Source organism: Heteronotia binoei, chromosome 1 (assembly GCF_032191835.1).
Source record: "Heteronotia binoei isolate CCM8104 ecotype False Entrance Well chromosome 1, APGP_CSIRO_Hbin_v1, whole genome shotgun sequence".
NCBI classification, from domain to species: domain Eukaryota; kingdom Metazoa; phylum Chordata; class Lepidosauria; order Squamata; family Gekkonidae; genus Heteronotia; species Heteronotia binoei.
Genome location: NC_083223.1, coordinates 53441061 through 53468755, shown reverse-complemented (window position 1 = coordinate 53468755; position 27695 = coordinate 53441061). Strand labels below are relative to the sequence as shown.

The 27695-nt window shown below is 42.2% G+C and overlaps 1 protein-coding gene across 3 annotated transcripts in view; it reads right to left on the bottom strand.

The window, feature by feature from the left end:
• PXDN (peroxidasin) overlaps positions 1-27695 on the bottom strand; it is a 123138-nt gene that overhangs the window by 81240 nt on the left and 14203 nt on the right. For all 3 annotated transcript variants that reach the window (XM_060234562.1, XM_060234571.1, XM_060234581.1), the window contains exon 2: positions 8-79. In XM_060234562.1, coding sequence (XP_060090545.1) covers positions 8-79 — 72 coding nt within the window. The remainder of the gene's footprint in view (positions 1-7; positions 80-27695) is intronic.

Below are 27695 nucleotides of genomic sequence, written 5' to 3'. Positions count from 1 at the left end.
AACTTACAATGTGTTCAAATTTTTAAGCCGTCTAAATGCACCAGGCTGAATTTCTTTAATTCTATTAAATCGCAAATCCCTGTTGGAAGAAAAGGTATATTCATTAGTTCAAAGATTACAATCTCCGCTAATAATCTTTTAAAAAACACAACTTTGCTATGAACTACAAGACACATTTTTTTAAAAATCCCAAAGCAGTGATCTTTGAAGGACTACTGTTAGTCTACTGTGAACAGGCATGGGATTAGTTTATTTTAAAGAGAAAATAAAATTAAAATGTACCCCAAAATCTATCAATTAGTCAAGAACTAAACTGAAAACCAGGTAATGTTTTTGTAGTATAACCAAATGTGACATTATTTTGCCCAAGATAATAACCATTATGGGAATCATAATAGTTACTATGCTGACCCAAAGCTAAGGTTTACTTAGCCCAACCAACACTTTTTCACAGAAGTAATGTACATTTCTGGTATCATACCTCTTCAGAATGGAGAACAAAGCCCATCGAACAAGCTCTGAGCACACATACAAACACAAACATACCCACAGGTAAAAATAATGTTTTAAGCTGAGTATTCAGACTAAAATGCATATTCTAATGCAGTGCCCAGAACTGTACACAGCATTTCAAATGAGGTCTACAGAGGCATTATAACAGCTGTCATTTTATGTTCAATCCCTTTCCTAATAATCCCTGACATAAGACTTTGCCTTTTTCACTGATGCAGTGCACTGGGGTCAACACTACGAACCAAAGATCTTTTTCCATCTCAGTCTCAGCAAGTTCAGACCCCATTTGCCTATATTTAAAGCTAGTATTTTTTATCCCAGTGTGCTTCCCAACTTCACTAGATGGGTATTTATAGTTTTAAGAATGTCCTATGCAAATGCTGGTGTGTGAGCTATTTCAATGAACTGAAAATTGCTGTACACAGTAGAGTTCTACAGCTGGAAGCATGTAAAATACATACATGTTGCAGTCCAAAAAGTGGATCCAGCTTTGTGGACTGGTCCAGGCTCAGCTCCTTTGTGGGATGAAAGCTACTAAAACTGTGATGGGATCTCTAACAGACCTATTTGTGAATCCAGTTGATAAAAATGATATTGTATCTCAAGCAGAAAATAAACATCTGGAGACAGGAGCGGAGTAAGCACCATTCCAAGTTACATCATTTTTTAAAAAAAACTAGCACACTTATCTGCTCATTATTGTTTTAAGAGCTAGTTTAAAAACTAAAATACAGAGTAACTGTAGAACTAAAAGTATCTCTTTGACCAACACCATCTTGTAAAGCAAGGGAGGCCAAACTGTGGCTTGGGAGCCTCATGCGGCTCTTTCACACATATTGTGTTGCTCTTGAAGCCCCCACTGCCCCATTGGCCAGCTTAGAGAAGGCATTTGTCTCTTTAAATCACTTCTCCAAGCCAAGTCAGCTGGCAGCTTGGAGAATGCATTTAAGCTAAAATTGCTTTCTTTCCACCTCTCCCTCCTGCCTCCCCACCATTTTTCTTCCCTCCTTTCTTGAAGTACTCAAGCACCTGATGTTCATGTCTTGTGGCTCTCAAACTTCTGATGTTTATTCTGCATGGCTCTTACATTAAACAAGTTTGACCACCCCTGTTGTAAAGTCTTCCTGGGCAAGAATGACATGCAAACTAGCATACTGTAGAACCTGTGCCCAGGGAAGTCCCATTAACATAGAGGTTAAACCGTTCCCACATCTTAAGAGGGCAGAGTAGCAAGTATAACATACCTTGGGAGACAGGTATGCAATTATCAACAGCGGCAGCAATATTATCCATGGTCTGTAAGTCAATCTTTGCATGGAATGTTAGTGTGTAAAGGCACTATTCCATGAAAGATTTCTCTACGGCTTCAGCAACCTTCCTTTTTAAACAAAATCCGTGACTGAGCATTTAGAGCTTTCCAAATTCAAAAGTGGTGAGAAGAGCTGTGAAAAACATTACTACTCAACCAATCCTGAAAGAGAAAATTTAAGAAGTTCTGTTCTCGGCTAAGCAAATGCTCCTTGCTGAGAAGTTAAGTGTATTGGGATATTTGCAGACTGAGTGTTTTTGATCATGCCCAGCCACACATTTTTATCACTTCTAGTCCGTTTGGTTTTGGCTGAACATCCAGTCTGATTTTTTTCTGCTGAATTCAACTGCTCTTTTGCTCTTTGTGCCATTTAAATCAGTCTTAACAAAAGTATTGTCAAGTTGTTTGTTTTTGTACTGTATTAGGGGAAGAAACAGTAAGCTAAAGAATGCCTTTACTTAACATCTCATCTCCAAGTTATTGCTGACTTTTGACCAAATTCTTGCAAGTCTTCATGAGCAAAAAGTTGTCCCTCACTTAAAAAAACATAAAAATCTGCCTCCATTTCAGTTTAACAGCTGTATTTAAACAGTTACATTTACACTAGGATCGTAAAGTTTTTAGTCAGCTAAGATCTTCACATAAAATTGTCCTCTCCTAGCAAAAAGAGGTGCTATTCATCACAGTAAATACCTGAGGTTTCCTGTTATTTAATATCTGACTGAAAACAATGCTATTCCATGGAACACTATTTACAGACAAATGATGTTTTTCTAATCTATCTTTCATAAGAAATGATGAGACATCTTGTAGCCTTATAACACCTGTATTTGGGACATTTGTCCTTCACTTTAAGTGCTGTAACAATTCTTATTGTTTCTGTACTACTCTTTTATTCTAAATAAAACAATTGAGGGGCGGGGGAGTCTCCACAGAGAGAGTATTGACTGGGAATTTTTGCTAGTTTCGCTGTAATGGCTACATTAGTACTAGAGTTGCCATTTTCCCACTGGGGGTGGGGGAGATATCCTGTCACAAAGGGGCCTTTCCCACTGCTGCCCAGATGGGTAGGAGAAAAACGGGAGGTGAATGGGGGGGGGGCAACTGCCAGTATCTCAACACTGATGTAAGACTCTCCCCACCACCACCAGTTGCCAGTTTTTTGCTGGTAACCATAATCATTACCATAATAGCCTACAGATTAATAGGGACTGCAGCTACAGCAGCAGAAATTTCAGGAAGAACATTATCAAACACTGGTTACACTTTACAAGCTATTGTGCAGTGTTGCAAAAAAAAAAAAAAAGTATGCAGCTATACCTGCAAAAAATGTCCAGTGGAGTTTTTCCAAGTAACATGAGGCTTTTTACAGTTTAGTCTACAACAGGAGTTGAAAGAGCCCTTGTTAGATTGTTTGTGACTCATCTGCAAGGCATTTTGTGAAAAAAATATTACTCATATCTGTAGCATTATATGAACAAAGATATATCTGGGTACCCCTTAGGCTTCTTCTTATCTAGTTTAATTGGATACCTTTCAGCTTGCCCCAGCCTGAAGGTGTGAACAAAGCCCTTGCAGAAGTGAAACCTACCACTAACACTCATGGCCCTCTGAGCTTGTCAAAGCTGCCAAAAAAGGTCTAAAAGACTGGAGAGGGTAAAAATGTATCTTAAAGGAAAGTCTCCAGTGTGTTGAAAGAGGCTACGGTGGGACCACTGTTGAAGCAGTTATCACTTGACACAGCTAATCTTGACAACTTCTGCCCAGTCTCAAACATTCAATTTTTGGGTTATGTGCTGTGGCAGGACTCCTACACAGAGTCCTGGAGGACAGCAATTATCTAAATCCATTTCTAGCCTGGTTTTAGAGCATATATTGGTGATGAGCTCAAAAGGTTTTGCTAAGTGACACTGCTCCACTTCATGTTTGTTATTCTCTAGTTTATCACTGGGATCCTTCCTGGGTCTGCTGCTATTCAATAAAAATGACAGGGAAAGTTGTATGCTCTCCCATTTTCATTTAAGATGGGGAAGGCAGGTGCTCAGGATGTTCTGAACTTGCATCTGATATAAGTGATAGGTTGGACAGAGAGGAACCAACCAAAGCTTAATCCAGACAAGACATGATTTATCTGGAGGCTGGGTTATACTCCCTGTGAAAATCCAAATTTGAAGTTTAGGAATCAGACATAGGTGTCAATGGCTGCTTCTGGACAATCTGATGACAGAAGCTCCTACAAGCTTTCTCATCAAGCTTTGTTGATTATTTACAGGAAGAAACCAGAAATGATTACTTGTGCCATAGTGATATCCAGGCTACAGTAGCACTTAACATGGCTTTTGAAGAAGTTCAGACATTGCAGTTGGTGCAGAATGTGGCTGCCAGACTGTTAGCACATGGCATGCTGCCAGGAGCCTTTTAATAGGGGCAAGCTGCCAGGGGCCGATTTCACCTATTCTGTTTGATCTATGGCAGTTACTTTATGATCCACTTTAGTGCTGGCCTGGACCCTTTAAAAGCCATAAATAGTCTGGGACCAGAGAGCTGTAATAACTGACTTCTACATAAAACCACCCAGACACTGAGGTCATGGTGTCCTTGGCTCAAGCATGATCGAAGGTGGGTGATTACAAGAACAGGGACCTTCTGGGTAGCAGCGCCATGGCTGCTGAATGTGCCAACAAGGAAAGTATGCACAGACCTCCCCACTTTCAGTCTCAGAGAAAAGCAGATTGTAAGTGCCATAAATAAATATGTCAGATGGTGGTTGAAAACAACCCCTTTAAGAGGGACTTGACTTTTGCGTTATATTAGAACTACATTCTGATGGCATGTCTGTAATGTGATGGCTCATGGATGGATTCTATGTTTGTTAGTGTTATAGTTGATGTTTGTTAAATGGTTTATATGTTCTTACTTTAATAAAAATTTTAAAATTGAAAAAAAAGAGGGAATTTTTGAATACTTTATTTACGATTATACCAAGGGAAAGAACTAGGGTGGCCATAATGTCTAAAGGCCAGCCAGGGACACCTTTTTTGGGGGGGGAAGGTAGGGGTGTGCGCGCACAAAGCGCGTGCACCGCCGGAAACCGAAAGTGGCTATGGCATCGGTCCCATCGTTGTGGGACCCAGGGGGCCGGCGCAGCGGCACGCCGAAGCAGCCTGTCACTAATAACACAGGTCGAGATGCAGGACAGGAACCCGGAAGTGACCGACAGGCTGCTTCAGCGTGCCGCTGCGCCGGCCCCCTGGGCCCCACAATGATGGGACCGATGCCACAGGGACGGGCTCGAAACACTCTATAACCCCTCAAAGGAGCAGCAGTCTAGCTCGCTTCCCCCGAGCCCTGCTGCCATAAGCCTCAAGGGGGCTCATTTTGCGGCATCTCCCGGCGGGAGGGTGGCACCCGCACGGGACACATATCAAATGAAAGAGGGGGCGCAGGGCTATCAGAAACAGCCGGCAGAGGGAGTCGGGAGACCACCCCACTGGGGGATCCACACCCCGAAAGTGACAAAGGTGGCGCAGATAAAGCCAACAGAGCAAACAGGACAAAATAAATAGGCTGCATTATGCAGCACAGTTGAGAAAGTGCCTTATCCCATATACTGATGAAGTAAATACAGGATCTGAGAACAAAATTGCACCAGAAGACACAAACACAAAGCTCCCTTACACTGAATCAGTGCTTGGGTCCACCAAAGTCAGTATTGTCTAGTCCAGTCACAAACACAAAGCTCCCTTACACTGAATCAGTGCTTGGGTCCACCAAAGTCAGTATTGTCTACTCCAGGGGTGGCCAGAGGGAGGGAGGGAGGGAGGGAGGGAGGGAGGGAGGGAGGGAAGGAAGGAAGGAAGGAAGGAAGGAAGGAAGGAAGGAAGGAAGGAAGGAAGGAAGGAAGGAAAAGGAAGGAGGGAGGGAGGGAGGGAGGAGGGAGGGAAGGAGGGAGGGAGGGAGGGAAGGGAGGAGGGAGGGAAGGAGGAAAGGAAGGAAGAAAGGAAGGAGGGAGGGAGGGAAGGAAGGGAGGAGGGAGGGAGGGAAGGAGAGAAGGAAGAAAGGAAGGAAGGAAGGAAGGAAGGAGGGAGGGAGGGAAGGAGGGAAGGAAGAAAGGGAGGAGGGAGGGAGGGAGGGAAGGAGGGAAGGAAGGAGGGAAGGAAGGAAGGAAGGAAGGAAGGAAGGAAGGAAGGAAGGAAGGGAAGGGAGGAAGGGAAGGAAGGAAGGAAGGGAAGGGAGGAAGGGAGGGAGGAGGGAAGGAGGGAGGGAAGGAAGGAAGGAAGGAAGGAGGGAGGAAGGAAGAAAGGAAGGAGGGAGGGAAGGAAGGAAGGGAAGGAAGGAAGGGAGGAGGGAAGGGAGGAGGGAAGGGAGGAGGGAAGGAGGGAGGGAAGGAAGGGAGGAGGGAGGGAGGGAGGGAAGGAGGGAAGGAAGGAAGGAAGAAAGGAAGGAGGGAGGGAGGGAAGGAAGGAGGGAAGGAAGGAGGGAAGGAGGGAGGAAGGAAGAAAGGAAGGAGGGAGGGAGGAAGGAAGGAGGGAGGGAAGGAAGGGAGGAGGGAGGGGGGAAGGAGGGAAGGAAGGAAGAAAGGAAGAAAGGAAGAAAGGAAGGAAGGAGGGAGGGAGGGAAGGAAGGAAGGAGGGAGGGAAAGAAGGAGGGAAGGAGGGAGGAAGGAAGAAAGGAAGGAGGGAGGGAGGAAGAAAGGAAAGAGGGAGGGAAGGAGGGAAGGAAGGAAGGAACAAAGGAAGAAAGGAGGGAGGGAGGGAAGGAGGGAGGGAAGGAAGAAAGGAAGGAGGGAGGGAAGGAAGGAAGGCCGCCCCCTCCCGCCAGCCGCCCCCCCCCCGCATTCGGCCCCCTCCCACCCTGCCTGCCCTGCTTACTTGCTTCCAGGGTGGCGGAGAGGCCGGTGGCGGCAGCGGAGAGGCCTGCGCTGGTCGCTGGAGGGCCTCCAGCGACCAGCGCCGGCCTCTCCGACGCCCTCCCCAGCCTCCGCCTGCACTGGAGACCTGCGCACGGGGCCCTGTGGCGGAGGCCGGGGAAGCGTCGGAGAGGCCAGCGCTGGTCGCTGGAGGCCCTCCAGCGACCAGCGCCGGCCTCTCCAACGCCCTCCCCGGCCTCCGCCTGCACTGGAGGCCCGCGCGCGGGGCCCTACGGCGGTGGCGGAGGCCGGGGAAGCGTCGGAGAGGCCGGCGCTGGTCGCTGGAGGCCCTCCAGCGACCAGCGCCGGCCTCTCCGATGCCCTCCCTGGCCTCCGCCTGCACTGGAGGCCCGCGCGTGGGGCCCGGCGGTGGCGGAGGCCGGGGAAGCGGCGGAGCGCTGGTCGCTGGAGGCCCTCCAGCGACCAGCGCCGGCCTCTCCGACGCTTCCCCGGCCTCCGCCACCGCCGCCAGGCCCCGCAGGCGGGGAAGGCGGCGAGTGAGGGAGGGAGCGTCCCCGCATGCGCAGGGACGCTCCCTCCCTCACTCGCCGCCTTCCCCGCGCGTGCGGCCCCCGGCTCTCTGGCTGGCTAAACCGGGACCTCGAATGGTCCCGGTATAGCCAGCCCGGGAGCCGGGAATTGGTGGCCAGAACCGGGACTTTCCCGGGAGACCGGGACGGTCTGGCCACCCTAGAAAGAACACAAAATTACAAATTGCTGTAAAATGAGACTTAGAAAGCAAGTGAAATAATAATAAAAGAAAACTTTACAGCACAGTGTGTTTAAAGAAGTAATTCATTCTATGCATAGACCACATTCCATACAATCATATCACTCCAAAGATTTTGGACCCCTAATGGTGATTGAATAGTTATAGTGTTAAAATACTCAACAAATGGTTTCTATGTTGCAAAACAGCTTCTGTGCATGTTTTACCTCTTTTTGATTTTTTCTTGTCAAATTTCTCTACAAGAACTGTTTTCTATACATACATCCATTCATACCACATATTGTTATAGCACAGAATCTTGAGGTATAATAAAGAGTGCAAACAAAATTAAAAAATCATTGTGCATCCATAAACAGTTGCACCTTTTTAAGTCCATGGTCTTGGAGTGCAACTCTGCTTCAGATCATACTGTCACTGCTTTGTACACCAAATTTTAATTATCAAAACAGTATATTCACCATGCCATACGTCTCCCAGTGCAAGATTCCTTTCACACCACCCAGCAACTTATAGTGATGTTCATGCGGAAATACACCTTGTGAACCGAGGTGCCAAAACTCCCAGAATTACTACTGAATTCTAGACCAAAGAGATCACTTCAACCTGGAGAACACAGCAGCTTCAAATGGTGGATTCTATGGCATCACATCCCTGCCAACTTCTCTCCCTCCACAGGCTCCACCCACAAACCTCTATGAATCTGCCAACATGGAATTCACAACCCTACCTATGAATAGTTAACATATTATATTCAGTTCTTCTACCAGTCATTTTGCAAACTTGAATGCTGAAGAAGCCAGGACATATAACAAAGAATGAAAATGTCTATTCAGCACATACTGTTGTGAACATTTCAGAAGAAGCAGATTTCATAAATGGATGACTTAACCACATTTTAGGGGGGTGTAATCATGCAAAGACAGCAAATAAAATGTATATTAGAAACAAAATAAAAAAATGTAACTATTAATCTGCTTAGTTTAGGCACAACCATGAACTTAATATGGAGAAACATGTATCGCTTTTGGCTCTGTGAGCTGGAATGCACCAACATATTTTCCATATAATATCTTCAAAATCTTGGAACTGAGTAAATCAGGGAGCTTATGTTTTCTTTGGACACTCTTTGTTCTTCCATAAAAAACTGCCTGGAGGGCAAACTTATCTTTATGCATATGCCAAGGTTTAGACATGATGTATAATCTCTTCCCTTTGTTTCTGCCTTTGTCCTATTCCTGGGGGGTCAACACAAAAGTGATTCTTCACAAATCCTTTATTCTTTTTACTTACTGACATAGCAGATTTTAAAACAACTTGATTCTTTTACAGTTTCATGGTGTATTTCGGAAACAGAGGACCAGGGTTTTCCATTCTAAAACTACACCAAAAAAAGCTTCTTTATAGCAAGAAATTTACATATATTCCATTCAGAATTGTAAGTAGGAAATGGTCACTGAGAAATTTACAAATGAGCTCTCGTTAATTTCTTTCTAATACACTGTACCACAACTGTTTTAGGCAGATTTTTAAAATACTAGCTAGTGTTATGCCATCCAGTGAATGTGATCACATCTTGCACTTAGAAAACTTCAGGGGGGGGGGGGGAATGTTCTCATGCTTAAACTGTGCCTGTCTTGAAATCCATCAGTTAAGACATCTTTCATGTTTTCTACAGCTTTTTAATACAGTCTTTGGACTAGATGGCGATATCACTGAAGGAGCAACATTGTACAGAGATGGGGTTTGAAAACAAGTATCGTCTCATTCTTCTGACACAGCGCTTGATGCTGAAACAGCAAAGATTGCAAGAAAAGTTCAGGTGGGTAGCCATGTTGGTCTGAGGCAGCACAACAAAGTTTGAGTCCAGTGGCATCTTTTAAAACCAATAAAGTTTTATTCTGGGTATAAGTTTTCATGTGCATGCACACTTCTTCAGATTTTATTAAGTGACTTTCTTAAAACCAGAAAGGGAGTGCAGGGCAGAATTGGAGCCTGAGCCCCAAATATCAAACCACTCTTTAGTATAATAACTATACCAACAGCCATTTTACAGAGGCAAATCAGAAAGGCTGAGGGATTTGCCCGAGACCGCAGATTTCAGTACGTCTCCATTAAATTCTCCACATCATTTTCCTTTCTATTTATTTCTCCCCCAATCCTTCTCCTGCCCAGAATAACCACCAAAATCAATTTCATCCCAAACACTCCATGAATCAACTTCTACTTTGGTCCCCTTAAATATGCCTTTCACTAATGTCCAAAAATAAAAATTCTTCTCTGCCCCAAAGAATAAGAAAAATCCCAGTTTTTCTCTCATCTCACAAATTATGGCTGCTTGGGTCCGATTCAATCCAGTCCAGTTTTGTACAGAACCCTATTCTCCTATTCCTTTGCCTTTGAGACAGGATTCAGAGTAGAAATTTGAAGGTAAATTCAAAGGGCAAGGACTTTGAGGGATACCTTGTTCCCCAATCCCAGGACTTGGTTCAAATTTTCTGGTAGAAAAAAATGGAGGAATCTGGGGGAACCACTAAAATGCCTCCTATGAATTTTCTTTTTTAAAGTGAGTTTAAAAAGACAAGTTTTTACTTAGTTGAAATACATAGCATTTAATTTTTTCATTGGAGATCTAAATAAACTTTGAATATTTTTTCTTTCTTCTGAAATGTGTGAAATGTGCTAAAGTAGCACATGGTGTTGCAGTTTGCAATTCCCTTTATTTAGTATTAGGTATTTTTGCAATTTTGCTTGAATTATTTCTGCTTTTAATACTGTAAATATGCTAATTTATATAATTTTATGTTCTAAGTTATCAATAATGCATTTTATGTTGTTAAAGCCAAAAACCAGGACTGGTCTGGCACAGTGTGGGAATCCACACTGACTTCCTTGGATTCCCAAGTTGTCCTTCAGATGCTTGCAAAGAGATCCCTTTAAATCTGACCCAATATCTTCCCTGGGATAGAGTTCAGATTGACTGGCCAATAGTTTCCTGGGTCATCTTTCCTCCTTTTTTTGAAGATTGGGATAATATTTGCCTCCTCTAGGATTGTGGCAAACCTCCAGACCTTCAGGAGTCTTGAAAATGATGGACGAAGACTCTACAAGCTCTCTAGAAAGTTCTTTGACACTCTTAGGTGCACACCATCTGGCCCAGGGGATCTGAACTCACCCAATGCAGCCAGGTGCCTCTCAACAATCTCTCTGTCCATGTCAACCAGCAGCCTGGATGCCATGCCTTGCCTACTACCATCTCTAGATGAGATCCCAGGACACCCTTTTTGCACACTTGCATTGGCATCACAAAGACACAAGAAAAGGATCAAGTGAATTGGGCTTTATCCCTGTTACTTTCTACATAATTACCCTGTAATTTTTCTTTATTCTGAAGTACACTAAAGTATTCTTGGCCATTGTTGTTAAAGAGAACATTCAGACAACTACAGCTCATGGGGTGAGCTGTAGTTCCAACCAAGTATTCCAACCACGCTTGCCATTTTCCTGTCAGGAAAATTCCCATTTCCCACAACTGACCCTGAAGCTGATAATAGAAAAATAATGGGGGGAAATTACCATTGGGAAATGATTCTACTTACACTAAAATGGTCTTCTTAGTAAGGTTTACTTCTGACATATCTGGATGAACAACATTTTTATCACATACATTATCCTCACTACATTTCTGCTTTCTAAAAATTATTTCAAATAACTGAGCTTCTGGAACATATCAATTACAAAACTCTGAACTTGTAAGTACTACAAAAAGGATCAAAAATTTCAGTTTATAAAAGCCATAGGATAAATACTATGAGATGGATTAATTTATCTTCTTTTCCCTCAAAACTAACTATAAAAGTCTTCCTAACAGACTTTGAAAAGATTCCTACTCTGGTTTGAATCAAGGGTTTACTTTGCCCAATTCAAAACATGCTTTAACCATGCTCACTGAGCAGAATTCATAAACCAACATAAGAACTGAAACCACAAATCCCCTTTTGTGTTTTCTGTTTGTACTGGTCCAGTAATGTATTCTACCCCTACCACATTTACACTTGTCTGTTATCTTTTCAATATTTATCAGGAGACAAGACAGCTGATCAGAAAATACAATTTAGCAAGCTGCTGAGCACCCCCCCCCCACCAGCTATTATATGATTAGGATTTTCTTCCTTTTCTTACTAACATTACAAGTTCATTATTATAGTCATGAACCTCCAGGTGGAGTCTGGAGATCTCCCAACACCATTTCTCAACTACTGAGACCAATTCCCCTGAAGAAAATCGCTACTTTGAAAGGCAATTCTCTGGCATTATACATTGGTGACCTCTTTCCCCACTCTCTCCAGGCTCCATCCCCAAATCCTCAAGAATCTCCTAAAATGGAATTAGCAACCCTATTTACAATTGTCCTTCCTTTCCCAGGGATCACTGCTTCTCTGTTTTCTATAATTAATAGAGAGCCAGTTTGGTGTAGTGGTTAAGTGCATGGACTCTAACCTGGGAGAAATGGGTTTGATTCTCTACTCCTTCACATGAACCTGCTGGTATGACCTTCGGTCAGTCATAACTCTCTCAGAGCTGTTCTGCTCAAGAGCAGTTCTTGGCGAGCTCTCTCAGCCCCACCTACCTTACAGGGTGTCTGCTGTGGGGAGGAGAAGGGAAAGGAGACTGTAAGCCGCTATGAGACTCAAAGTGAATGGCAGGGTATAAATCCAATACCTTCTTCTTGCTAACTCTTGCTTTATATTTCCATCAGAACCAACCCCATTCAGAATATTTACTGATCTTGTACCTAATACCCTCTATTAATCCATTATTTCCCTCATTTCCTTCCTTTTAAAATTAAATTCCTCTAATTCAGTGAAGTATTAGAATAGAAAGTATTTTGCTTGACTTTGCTAATGTTTTAAGTCTGGTCTGCATTGGATTAGAGAAGAAAAATCAAGCTCAGCTCAACACTCCATATTTTCTATATATATTTTCTCTATATTTTCTATATTATTTTCTATGTAATCACTGGATTCTTTTTAGCAGATTAAGAGATGTAATTTAACATTTTTAAAAACATTTGAGTTGGATTCTGTGATCCATCAAGAAGAAGAAGAATTGCAGATTTATACCGAAGATGCTCGTGGTTATGGATTCTTCTCTGTGCCCCTAGCCCTCAGATCCTGGGGAAGTTTATTACTGATGAGGAAGGACCCATGTGAAATAATCAGCATGTAATCAGGAGGCAGCAAGAGGAGGAGCCCCAAATCACCTTGTCTCTCCAGTCAGTGCAGCTCCACTGATAGGAGGAGGGAGTGATTTCCCAGGATCATAAAGGACTCCTGAGGAGGAAGAAAATGCAGGACAGAGGAACCAGGCCAAAAAAGTAGAACTACAAGGAAAAGCAGTTGTGAGAAGCACAACTGGCACAGAGGCTGACACAGCAGTACAGACTTCAGATACAGAAGTCTCAGGTCATGTAAGGCTTCAAAGGTAACAGCCAGCATTTTGAACTGAACTTGGAAGCAGACAGAAAGCCAGTGCAACTGCTTCAAAATTGGTGTTTTATGTGCATGGTTGTTAAATCCTGTAAGACAGTGGTTTGCTTGACTTTGCTAATGTTTTAAGTCTGATGTTTAATGTTTTAAGTCTGGCTCCGTGAGACCAGCAAAGGGTAAGGTAAGACATTAGCGCTCCAGATGTTTTTTGCCTACAACTCCCATCAGCCTCAGCCACTGGCCATGCTGGCTGGGGCTGATGGGAGTTGTAGGCAAAAACATCTGGAGCGCTACCACTGGCCACCTCAGCTGTAAGAAGGTAAGTCCACATTCCACACTAATTGAATCTTCCAGGTCACCTTCAAGGAAACTGACCATGTGACCTAAGGGGAAACGGACCAGATGAAGGCAGAAAGCACAGTGCTAGGCCAGTGGAGCACACAGTCATAATCCTGTTCCCTCTGCAGCGTCTGTCGGATTTCCCACCATCTGCGTCGGAGTTACAGGAAGTGCCATGGCTTTTGCATAGCAAACGTAAACTGGGTTTTAGCGGTTTACGTTTGCTACGCAAAAGCTGCAGCACTTCCTGTAACTTCGGCGCAGATGGTGGGAAATCCGACCAGATGCTGCGGAGGGAACAGGATTGTGACTGCGAGGTGAGCTGTGTGCAAAAACGGTCATTGAGAGACTGGAATAAGTGGGTGTTTCCAAGTCAGCTACAACAATCAAAGCAGAAAGGCAATTTTTTTATACCCTTTTGCCACTGCAACATAAGAATAAAAAAAAAGCAGGTGCCTCCAGGAAAGTGCTCTCTGGGAAAATTACAGCCAATTCCCTTCCCTCTCTGACTCTGCCTCCAACTAACATGTGACACGCCTGCTGCCAACGGAAAACAATGGCTGCATGTGCGCTGGGCGTATGTAGTATTGTTCTGCTCCCACAGAGCAGAATGGGAGTGAATCAGTGATTTCTGTGATGAATTAGGTTCATGATGAAGTTCATGGACATCCCTAGTTAGGAGACTGGGCTGTGTTAAGTCTGTACAGTGTATATGGTAACAAATCATACTTTCCTTGTATCTTCTCTTATTTGAAACACTGGAGAAGTATATCTTTGCTTTCATCTTGTTTCAGTGCTCTCACTGCCTTTGAACTATCCACAGTTTCAAATCTGTGAAGCTTGAACCTAGTGTATTTCAGTACTGTGAGGATTTGGTTAATTTAACAATAGCAGCCTCACTCTGACACAACTTCAACACAATTTGGATGACAAATGGTGAAAAAGAAAAAGACCATTCCAGACAAAAACACACAAGTAAACTAGGAGAGGGAAAGGATTTGTAATTCAAGTTAGCAGAGAATTCTTTGGGGTTTTCTTTCCTGTTACAAAAACAGGACACAGGTGCAAACAAATAAATACAGACTAAACATTAAACGGCATGAGTTTGGTGGTGTATTGGAGAATAATGCCTGCCAATATTTCAAGCGCCTGTAAAACACTGCATACATTTGCCAGGAGAATTGCCTTTGGAGCCATTCTTGATCCTCCTCTGCCTGTAACTATGCATCTTTGGCTTCCTCCCCAGATCTTCAAACTCACATTGGGAGGTTTCACTTTTTGTGCTTTTACCAGTAGTTTCAATAGGCACCAGCAAAGATTTTCAATAGGCACCAGCAAAGGAGTTGAGGCCTCTTCATCCTCAACTCCTTAACTTTCTTGCAACATATTAAGGAAGGATCCTAGAATGTGGCACGAAGCAGACAGAAAACAGATCTGTTTGACACAGAAGAGGCCAAACTATCTGACCAAGGACACAACCATTCCTCATGAATTTCCTCTCAAAGTACTGCTCTAAGTACTACAGGTCAGAGTTTCTCTGGGCAAAGTGGGGGGGGGGGTATAGTAAAAACTGAAGCTATCACAGTCTGGCTTGCAGCTCTGTGTAGTGACAATTGTGCAATTAGGTCACATTATAGGGATGAAACACCACCACAGTGGTTTGCCCACTTTTCACTACACAGAACTGCCTGAGTAGCTGGTCCCATTGCATACAAGTCCTGAAAGTGTTAAATGCAGTCCATACGGGATATTCTTTTGATACCTTTCTCCTTGCAAAGCTTCTATGTGACCTCGAAACTTAAAAAAAAAAAATTAAGAAGACTTTTAAATAGCCACAGAAGTTTTTGCCTGCAGCTAGTTAAAAGGGGGGGAAGGCCTCCGTGAGACCAGCAAAGGGTTAGCTTTGTAAGCTTGGAAGTGTATGAGTCCTTTCTCCCTTTTGAAGCTGTGTGCATCTTTCAGAAATGACTATATGTTGAGAAATGAAACATTTTGTAGGGGAGTAGTTTTGGTGGATTTACAGGGTTGCTATTAATAGTACCAAAGATCCTACTGCAAGTAGACTTCCCTTCACTGTTGATTATACCAAAATAATAAAGGTAATTAAAGGGGGGGGGATGTTTTGACATGCCTACAACCATTCAGGGGGCTGCTGCCATCAGAGAAAGGAAGATTTAATCTGACTCCCAGTCCCCTGTGGTACATATTGTTTACAAGGTCCTCCCAATCCTCCAAGAGCAGTTTCAAGACAAATACCAAGCCATTTAGGCAAGGCAAAGGTGGGGAAACAGGTTCTACTAACATAGGGTTGCCAGCTCCAGGTTTGGAAATACATGGAATTTTGGGGGGAGGTGAAGCCTGATGAGAATGGGGCTTGGGAAGGGGGAGGGACTTCAATGAGGTAGAATGCCATAGAGTTCAGCTTCAAAGCAGCCATTTTCTCCAGGTGAACTGATCTGTCACCTGGAGATCAGTTGCAATTGCAGAAGGTCTCCAGCTACCACCTGGAAGTTTTCAGCCTTTCCATGAACTCATCGACTGGATCCAATCCAAATAGTGAGGAATACCTCTGAGGTCACCTCTTTATATGGACTGTTCTATTTCAGACAGCGGGAAAAGAGTCACAGGTTTGAACTTCTGCTATTCTAAGGTTTTTCCTGCATAGAGAAATTAGGCTAGGCTCCACCCTGCTGGGAAGGTTTCATGTGCATGCAATAGTTTTGTATTTTTAAATACAAGGTGTATCTGGTCCACCTTCTGTCATCGGAAGTGGTACAGTGGATGACCATACCACATGCTAGATCTGCATGTCTGAACTTTAAAAACAACCAAAATAAGGGGTAATAAATGTACTCTAGTTGATTTGCTGCATTGTGTTACATTAATACAGGAAACTGCTCATACAGAAGCCAGGTTGTTGAAAATTCATTAAAATCTATTGCAAGTTTTGTCCCATACAGACACATTTTTGTGATATTCCATTAGGACTGTATAAGATTTTTTGAATTATTTTTAAAGATTTAAAAAGTATGAGCAAGTAAAGAAGCAAAGCGACATGGACATCCAGGAACCAGGGTAGGGAGAACAAGATTTTCTTCTTCACTGACTAATTTATTATATTGTGCAAAACAAATGAAATTCAGCATGGTCCAGCTACAGGCTGTTAAACACTATGCCACAGAAACCACAGCAACAAATAAACAAATGAACCAGTGCAGTGTTGTAATCCATGTAATTTTCATTTTAACATATTATTTCTCAAACAGACCGCAGCCAAAAAGGTCACAGAGCATGGGCAGCTAGTAAAGTCACTCACATATTACTAGCTGCAGGAGCTCCACCCGTTCTGTCAATCTGGCTTGCAGCAGGAGAAAGAAGGCCCAGAGCTTGACTGAAGGAAACCACTAATTTCTTTGCAAGTAGGTGATGGGCCCAACAACCAAGGAGAAACTGCATCCTAGAATTTCCACTTTAGAAGTTGTGTGGAGAAAACCCTCCTCCATTCTGAGTTTCAAAAGTGTCATTCGTTGTCTCTTCTCTCTGGAAGCCTGTATCAATCACCTGCTAAATTCCAGCTATAAAAAGGCTAATCTGGCTGGAAGAGTTCACTGAAGAATCTTGAGATGACTCTTGGAAATTTCCCAGAATGCCTTCCAGGAGAGCTCCCAGGATGCCCCTGGGTGTCCCAGGGACCACCTGTATGACACAGGCAGACCAGGTCAAAAGGGGTGGAGAGTGATATAAAAATGTGGAGTCACAGGTTCAATAAAAGTGCTTGCTCACAGGAGGGAGTCTCTCTCTTGGTGCTGACTCTTGAAAGGGAACAGATCTCTGATCTGCAAGCCAGCAGCCATCTTTGGGAGGGGCCACGTGGCCTGGCCTACTGGCTGCAGGGAGAGTCTGAGAAAATGGTACATCTTTAGAACATTTTACAACTTTTTAAGCTCTAAGCACCTACCTGGATTGTGACATGTAATTAGGGTATGTTTACGGGAGAGGAACGGTACTACAGAGGATGCATTTATAACCACCTCGCTTTTGTTCTTTGATGTGCTGATCTGATGTTGTGATTGAGCCAGCTTGTAAACATTTTATTTTTAAATACGTATTTACTCTTTAATGCTGTAGCATTCTCTGGACCACAAAGTTTCCCCAACTGCCTTAGGCCATGTTGCTTTAAGAGGGGAGTCCTGGGAGGGAGGGAAGGCAAGCAGTTGGCAACCAGCCATTCTCCTAGGAGCACCCAAAGCTGTAAAAGTGTCCTTGTGGTGACCCAGTGCAGGGCAACAGTAGGCAAAGAAGCACAACATCTCAGACTGAAGTCCTGTCACTCCCAGTGGGCAATCCCTTGCAAATCGGGAGGTGGTGAGGTGGCTATCCTTGAAAGTAAAAGGAATAGCCCCCTCTAGGAGGGGCAACCCAAGGGAGGGGGTGGGCAGAACAGGGCCATGCAAGGCCAAGCCTGTTCCATCCCAATTTGTTATAAGGAAAGGGTTTTTCAAGCTAGGTTGATTAAAGTTATGATTAAAACTCTTTCCCCCGACTGAGTCAGTCTGACTTGCAGCAGGAGAGAGAAGGCCTGAGCTTAATTGAGGGAAACCTGCTAATTTCTTTGCAGGCCCAAGACAAAGAAAGGATTCCAGAGCAGCAGCAGGAGCCACAAGCACCACTGAAGAGCATATTAGGAAGAAACAGCCCTCCATTTCTTTAAGTTAACATTTGGGACATTCTCTGACTCCTTGTGTTAATGGACTCTGTTTGATAAAAGTTGCCTTTGTTCTAAGTGTTCTTTCTGAAGACCATTGAAGAGCCTGTCTCTTCAAATGCTGATAGGTTCATAGACATTATCATTCATTTTTATTGTTAATTGTAAAGTTATTAGGTTTATAATAAATGTTTGTTATATTGAAAACTATTTAACACTTTGAGTGTTTTTTTCCATACTTTTGAAGCAAATTTCACATTCGTCAAGCCATAAGGGTGATGTTATTTATTGATCTGAAACATCCCCCTCCAACAGACAGAGTTACAGTTTAGTGGTTAGGAATGTTGGGTTAGGATCTAGAAGCCCCAGGTTTGAATCCCCACTAAAAAAGCTCGCTAGGTGATCCTGGGCCAGTCACATTCTGTCAAGCTAACCTACCTCACAGGAACAAAGTTTGAGTCCAGTGGTGACTCAAACTTTGTCTATTGCTTCAGACCAACATGGCTATCCATGTGAATCTACTTCACAGGGTTATTGCAAGGATATAACGCAAGAGAGGAAAATGATGTAAATTACTTTGGGTCCCCATTGAGGAGAAAGAAAGGCAGGGTACAAGTGAATTAAATAATGTAAAGTAATAAATAAAACTTCCCTTCAATATCTAAAGCAAACAAATGAAAGTCCAACACTTCCAAACCCAAAGTATAGGTAAAGCCAACTATATGCTCCCTCCAGATCAGACAAGGCAGGATATATTCACTGTCTGGCTAAGAAGTCCTAAAGCACAGTTGTCTTACACTTCTGAGCCCACATCCTGCTTCCAATAATGGTGAGACAGACACTTCCATGAAGCCAGGACATAAGCCCCCCTTCATTCTCCAGCAGCTAGTATTCTAGACTAACAGGAAGGTTCCCTTCAGGTATCACAGCAAAAAAGCCAGTGATGTTTTCTAATCCACATAAAAGCAATACAAGCTAATGACCATCTCGCAGCAGTGAATTTAGGGAGTTACTTATACATTTGAAGTATTTCTTCTCTCTGCCTTGAATTCAATTGTACTGGGTGACCAAATTCTGGAACTGTGTGTAATTTCTACCTAGTACTTTGACAAAATTCATGGTGTTACATACATAAACCTCCATCTAATCAACTCCCCCCCCCCAACTATAAAATGCCATGTATTTTAGGATTCCCACATAGCAAAGGTAACAATTTCAATTTTTGCATTTTTTTGGTTCTACATCGTTAAAAGAAAGGAGTGATCAGAATAGTACACAATATTCCAAATGCAGAGGCATTATAAATTCATATAAATTCATAAAAGCATTATGAGCAATCCTTTAATTTCAATCCCTTTCCTCATAATCCTGAAGATAGAGTTCTCCCTCTCTGCTGTTGCTAAACCGGACATTTTTACTGAAGGCCCCAAGACTTTTTTTTTCCTGGACATTCACAGTCAGTTTAAATCCCAACTGTGTATATCTGAAGTCTGGCGTTTTGGCCCCAGTGAGCATCACTGTAGAGAACGGAAAGGAACAGCTAGTTCCTGCGTAGGAGTGGAGGGGTTTTTTGAAAAAAAAAATCTTAACAACAATCACAGGTCAATTTCCTTTTGTCTGAAAATATGTCCTGATCTCAGATTAAAACAGCTCCCTGAGCAGCAAAAGGATGCTCTGTTTATACACTCTACTATAGTTTAAAAAAAAACAGCAACTAAAAAGAGGATTTTGTCTTCCCTTCAAAAAAACTCAAATTAACCCAACTGCAGAATCTTTTCCATGCCACAGAAACAACATTGGTGGCATAGTCCCTTACGCCACTGAAACAGTCTCCTACAATCTACACTTATTTCTTTTGCCCCCAATTCCACCAGTATGATTTGGGCACATTTAAATACTATTCAATTTCTCTGTTCTAGTAAGCATTCATGATTCAAACTGAATTGTCAGTTTTAAAATTAAGATGCTTTTACCAGTTTATCTAAATCAGGGGTGGCCAAACTGCAGCTTGGGAGCCACGTGTGGCTCTTCAAAGCCATACAAAGCCCCCCTGTCCCATCGGCTGACTTGGAAAGGCATTTCTCTCTTTAAATCACTTCTCCAAGCCAAGCCAGCCAGCAGCGTTCTTTCCACATCTTCTTCCCTCCCCCCCTTCCTTCCTTCCTCTCACATCTGATGTTTATTCTATATGGCTCTTACGTTAAGCAAGTTTGGCCACCCCTGATCTAGATGTTTCTGAATTTCTTAAATCTAGGTATGTCCTTAAAATTCAACACATGGGTAAGACACTTTAAAATTTAATTGTAAATTTAATTATATAATGCAACATTAGAACAGGGTTGGGTTTTTAAAAAAAACATACCCCATCCACATAGAATCATGGAAGGGACCTTCAGAGTCATCTAGTCCAACCCCCTGCGGGAAACTCACAAACACCTCCCCCTAAATTCATAGGATCTTCATTGCTGTCAGTTGGCCATCTAGCCTCTGTTTAAAAACCTCCAAGGAAGGAGAGCCCACCACCTCCCGAGGAAGTCTGTTCCACTGAGGAATCGCTCCAATGGTCAGGAAGTTCTTCCTAATGTTGAACCACAAACTCTTTTGATTTAATTTCAACCCATTAGTTCTGGGGCCACAGAAAACAATTCCACAGCCCTTCAAGTACTTGAAGATGGTGATCATATCACCTCTCAACTACCTCCTCTTCAGAAGAAACATCCTCAGCTCCTTCAGCCTTTCCTCATAGGACTTGGTCTCCAAACCCCTCACTATCTTCGCCATCCTCCTCTGGACCTGCTCAGCTTGTCTATATCCTTCGTAAAATGTGGTGCCCAAAACTGAACACAATACTCCAGGTGAGGTCTTACCAGAGCAGAGTAAAGTGATACCATCACATCACATGATCTGGACCCTATACTTCTGTTGATACAACCCAAAATTGCATTTGCCTTTTTAGCCACCGCATCACACTGTTGACTCATGTTCAGCGTATGATCCACTAAGACCTTTAGATCCTTTTCGCACATACTACTGCTAAAACTAGTCTTCCCCGTCCTATAACCATGCATTGGATTTTTCCTACCTAAATGCAGAACTTTACATTTATCTGTTAAAATTCATTTTATTGATTTTAGCCCAGTTTTCCAGCCTGTCAAGGTCATCCTGTATCCTGTTTCTGTCTTCTACTGTATTTGCAACCCCTCCCAATTTAGTATCATCTGCAAATTTAATAAGCATTCCCTCTATTCCTTCATCCAAATCATTGATAAAGATGTTGAACAAAACAAGTCCCAGGACAGATCCTTGAGGCATTCCACTTCTTACTCCTCTCCAAGAGGATTAGGAACGATTCACAAGCACTCTTTGGGTGCGATCTGTCAAACAGTTACATACTAGAAAACGTAATTATAACTATGATTTCTAGGACTCCTCTTCAGGAATAAGCAACATGAATTTTAACAACACTGAAAAGACTGAATCATTGTTTAAGTGACCAATCCTATGAGTATATTGTTTTTATATATATTATCCCCACCCCCAATCCATCCACAATGTTTAGCCCTAGAAAAGAGCCAGATGGAAAAGTTGACTGCAGCAAATTCCACAGCTGTGGCTGTCATTTCCAGGATTACTTTGTTAGTGTCATACATGTTTGTTAACAGGCTATAAAATCCATGGAGTCTGAGTGCAATTCTCTTATTAACAACTGTAATTCTGATCATATCCAGTTTTCTGAAGAAAGCAACACAAACCCTACCGTATAAAATGCAAACAGTAACCTCTTGCTATTCTTGTGCAAAACAGCTTTTGAGAGCAAGATGGTACAGCTGTGTAACCTTGCACAATCTTTTGTATTGTTTGGATTTTTAAAAAAAAAAAATAGAGAAATGACAGCTTCTGGATACTCAGGAACGAAATGAAGATTTCAAGAGCTTCTGGAGTGCAGCCCAATGGCTGAAATACGGTAGCTGAATACAAGCTGTGCAAGTCAAAACCTGGGAGGGAACAACTTGTGTGTTTTTGATTCATTTTGCTTATGTGATGGACAGAATAAAAGTGATATCATTCATGGAATATGAAGCTTGCTGCCTGAACAACATGGATTACAGACAGAGCTATGGTCTCAAAGGGATTAAAAGGCATTCTCCCTGTTGAACAGATTAAAAAATATACCACAAAATCCAGTATGAAAAAAGAGAAAATCTTTTTAAATGGCCATTTAAAAACACATTCTTTTCTTTTCATTCAAAGGCAATCAGATTTAATTTATAAACTCATGCTCTAGATTTGCCAATATTTCATAAATCAGCATGGTGTACTGTAGTGGTTATATGGTGTTAGACTAGCACCTGAGAGACCAAGGCAAAGTTCAAATCCCAAATCAGCCATGAAAATTTATTGAATGACTTTAAGCCAATCACTCTCTCAGAACTGAACTAGACAACACAGGCATCTCAAGGTTGTCTCTCAGGCCTGCCATTTTAAAGAGCAAGTTCCTACCCAAAAACTCCTTTAAACTGCATTGGGGCAGGGCAATTCTGGTCAGACTTAGGACTACTGCAATGGGCAGGGAGGAGGGGATACTGCCTACCCCCATGCCATTTTTCTGATCCAGAACCAGGCCAAAGGATGTTATTTATTTGTATGCCCCCATGTCACATTGGGAAACTGGTGTGGAGGAAAATCAGGATCCCCACGGTCCCAAACAGAATCAGGCTCCAAAGGTACAGTTTCAGAGAATTATTGGGGGGGGGGATTCAATCTAAAAAGGGCAGCACATCCCCAAGGCAAGTTCATGGCATCCATCTCTTCTAGTTTGAAGCTAGTCTAACCAAACTCACAGGACAGTTTTGAAAAAAATGAAGGGAATAAACTCTTTAAAGGAAAGGTGGGATTAAAATGCACTAAATAAATGATGCATTATCTAATAAACAGAGCTTATTTAGAAAATAATGAATTTTAAGTTTCCCTCCCAAACAAATTGTTTTCTTTGAAAGAGAAGTAGACCCAGTATTTAATATTATAGTTAGTATGGGTGAAGTTAAACATCTACAGAACTCCATAGGGGAAAAGTACCCTAGGGCAGGGGTGTTAAATATGCAGCCCGCATCTGTCCCATGCAGGGCTCAAATCCAGCCCACAAGCAACTTCTCTCTTCTGCTTCTTTTTCCAGGGCTGCTACAGCAGTCACACTGTAGCTTCCTTTCCCCGCAGCTCCATCAGTGCTCTTTGCTTCCTGCTTCTTTCCTCTCTCCCCCCTTTCTCTCTATCACTCTCACACACAGAGCTCCATGGTTGCTTCTTGAAGAAAACATGCAAAGACAACTCTCTCTCTCTTACACACACACACACACACAGTCTGCATCCTTCTCCAGGACTTCTCCTCCTCTTTTGGGGAAGAAGGGAGGGGGAGGAAATTGAAAATGTTTTATCACAGGTATAAGCTTTTGTGTGCAAGCACACTTCTTCGAGAGAGGGATGTACAATGCCCACAGCCTGGCCTAAGCAAATAAAGATAATAAAAATTATGAGAAGCAAATTTTACTTTGAGGAAATTACTTTGGCCTATTCTGAAAATTTTTTTTTTAAAAAAAGATTGGATTTCTCTGTTCCTATCTGGATTTATTTTCTTTCAAAAAGACCCTGATTAGGAATTAGAACACTTGGATTGGTCTTTATAGCTTGGAAGTGGAGTGATTTCAGATGCCAAATGATAACAGTACACATTGGTAATTGTTGGGGAATTATTTTGTTCCCCCAGCAACACAAACCCAAAACCAACCTACAGAAACCAAACAACCTGCAGTTATCAGAAGGCTAATACACACACACTAATAAGTTTCAAAACCTTACCGATAAACTTTATTAGACTCCAAGTTTCTCCTTTAGACAGAAGGCTTAAACATGCAAGTCAGAAAGGCAAAGCAATTGGATAACCCAAACAACCTGTAGTTTTCAGAAACTCATACAGATGAATGAATAAGCTTTTATTACTCTTAAGTTAAAACTCCGTACAGAAAGCTTAAAATATATGGATAGAAAAGCAAAACAGTTACATAAACTTAAAATCAAGAAAGCAATTATGAATTGAGAAAACAATAGAAGAAAAATTAAAATTAAGAAAACAATTACACAGTTAGAATTCAGTCAAGAATAAAGCATAGTTCTACAATAAAGCAGAGAGCATACTGAAAAATCTAAATCCCAACAGCAACAGGGACATTTTCCCATTTAAAATCTAAGTCCCAAGTCTCTAGCAGAGTTATGCTCTATATTCTAAATTAGAGCATGTTTGATTATGTTTGAGGCCCCAAACAGAAATTAACAAGGATTGCTAATTTCTTGGCTGGACTGACAAAGAGGTCCCTGCCTCTCATGCAGTCAGCCCCTTTTGTTCAAAAATGCAGGGTTTATAAAGGCTTGAACCCATCTCTTATCAGATAGTATTGAGTCACAGCTGCATCTTAATGTAAACAATTTCACAGACAAATAACAACAATCGGAGTCCAGATTGCCCTCAGTTTCCCTCTACCTTTCACCTACTTATAGAAATGGCTAGTTCTCTTGCTTCCTGTCATACCAAATAAGGACCATACCATATAAGGCTTTCCTGCCTGGAGAGGCAACTGTGAACTTTTGCCCACTAATCCATTTTTTTTTCTGAGAGCAACAGATTTAGCTGTTAGCAATATAAATGAAGAGCTTATGCTATTTGCTGAGAGCAATATGGAAGCTGAATAGCATAGCATGCTTGTTGCCAATTTCATAAGAGCCAAAATCATAGCCAAAATCATAAAGAGTATGGTTAAGATCATACAGAGGGCCAATTCAAAATAAATTCTGCCGCAGTAAAACAAGCTCTAAATTCAGTCCTGCAGGATGCATTTTTTTGAGCTTCATTGTCAATTGCAATTCAGTAGTCTCTCTTTCTAATCTCCTTTTGAAATTCCTTTGTAAGAGCACTGCTACTCTTAGGTCAGCAACTGAATATTGTGGTTTCTAATGCCAGACTTATGTTCGTTTATTCTTTGCATCCTGGAGGACTGAATTCTCCTGGATGAAATTGAGACCTAGGTTTCCTGTCTCATTACCAATGCCGGTATCTCCACACTTACTACCCAGTGCGTATCACACCTAATCCAATTAAGCTTGCTATTTTCATTCACCTGCTATTGCCATTTGACATCTGAAACCATCTTTATAAAGTTTATATCTCTGGTATCTCATGTTATATTTTATGACATGCATGACCCAGCCCAACAAAGTGACATTTGTCAGAGCTGGCCCTCAAAAAAATGAGTTTGACACCTCTGGCTTAGCGAGTGACTAAGACTGCAGAACCAGAAAACAGAGAAAAGGGATAAGCATTTTTTCTCTCTCTCTCCCCTTTCTATATTCCAATTTTACCCTATCCAATAGCTGTTTTCATTAAAAAAAAAACAACAGCACCACATCATTAGGGTTCTGTTATGACGATACGGTGCTGCTGTCCTGCTCTAGAGTAGGCTTAAGACATCTGTTGTCCTGTTGTGTTCTGTATTTTACTAGTAATAAGCTCCAGCTCAATTATGAGAAGTCCAAAATCTTAGTTTTCTCAAAAAAGTGGAGACTTTACAAATGGGTTACTGATGGTAAAGAGATAGAGCAAGTCAAGTATTTTAAATACTTAGATGTTTATTTTCAATATAATGTGACTTGGTCCATCGCAAGTATGCAGTGAATATAGCTAACGTCAGTGCATCTGCCACAGCTCACTTTTTGTATGGCAGAGGTAACCAATTTGTGCCAGCTGCCATAAAAATATTCAAAGCCAAAATGATTTCACAACTTCTGTATGGCATCCCAATCTGGATTGGATCTTATGAATGTGCTATCGAACGTGTCCAATCTAGATTCTTGCGTAAAATTCTGGACATGCCAAAATGTATCCCATATGCAGTTATCTGCTTAGAAACTGGCATGTCTTTAATGGTTACTACTGCATGGCTCATGACCTTCAAATTCTGTCTACGCTTGCACTACAACTCTGAACGTGGGAGCTATATCTCTCAAAAGCTCTCTGAATTTAATTTGTCAAATTGGTCAGCACATATTGAGAGGAAAATAAAAGCAATGGGTTTATCCCTAGAACTATTGTCCATGCTGTCCTTCACCACTGCAGTCCAACAAATTACAAACAGGTTGCTAGATACTGAGCGCCAAGACCTATCCAGTCTGGCTAAGAAAAGTTGCTCCCCAATGAGTTCTGAGATCTCTCAGTACTGGGAAAATGGCCTCATATCTATTCGTCTTGCAGGTGCCAAAGCAGCGTAAAGCTTTTTCCCTTGCCAGATGCAACGCCATGCCCTCTGCCATTCTTTACAGCAGATTTAACAAGACAGCCTACTCAGTCAGATACTGTCTCTGTAAGAGAGACACGTACTCCACTGGAGAACATACACCATCCGTCCAACCCAACAATGATCAGGATGCTTGCCACATCATACCAACAAAATAACATTACAAGAAAAAAAACTCCACATGGACTCCTCCTGAGAGTCGTAATGCCACACTGGATCACTACACTGAGTGCTTTCACCAGAGAGTTCAAACTGATGTGATCAACAAACACCGTACACAGCAAAATCTCAACCATGCTGAAAGGAAGGCCATAGACAGTCTCAGGAACAATTTGGATATTACAATTAAAGAGGCAGACAAAGGAGGAGCTGTTGTTATCATGAACACATCAGACTACCTCAAGGAGGCTCAAAGGCAACACTCAAATACTTCATTTTACAAACCACTGGACTCAGACCCCACACAGGAATATTAAAAAAAACTGAACAAGATTACAAAGAAATTACCACTGAGCATTCAGGAACAGATCCTGTCAGACATATCACAGGAACCTCAACCAGGTACTTTTTATCTTCTACCCAAAATACACAAACCAGGCAACCCGGAACATCCCATTGTGTTGGGGATAGGCACTATCACTGAGGGGGTATCTGGATATATGGACTCTATTCTAAGACCCTATGCCACCAGTGCCCCTAGTTATGTTCGTGACACTACAGATTTTCTGAGGAAAATACAAACTTTGAACAACCTTCCAGAGAACACTATCATAGCTACCATGGATGTGGAATCTTTATATACCAACATCCCACACCAAGATGGATTACAAACTGTAAATAATATAATCTCCACAAAACTGTGCCATTTTGTTCTCACCCATAACTATTTCAGGTTTAGCAATGAACTTTTCCTACAGATCAATGGTACAGCCATGGGCACCCGCATGGCTCCAAAATATACTAACATCTTTATGGCTGACTTGGAGCAACTCTTCCTAGACTCCCACCCACTCATACCTACCTTATACCTGCATTATATTGATGACATTTTTATGGTCTGGACACATGGTAAAGAAGCCCTGGATGCATTCCACCAAGCATTCAATTACTTCCATCCTACCATCAACCTGACAATGAACCAGTCTATGCAAGAAATACATTTTCTGGACATCACTGTAAAAATACATGAGGGACACATAGACACTAGCTTATACAGGAAACCTACTGACCAACAAACATACCTATATGCCTCCAGCTACCATCCCAAACATCCCAAACAATCCATTGTATACAGCCAGGCTCTACGCTACAGCCGCATATGCTCCAATCCAACTGACAAAGATTCTCACCTGAGGGATCTACAAA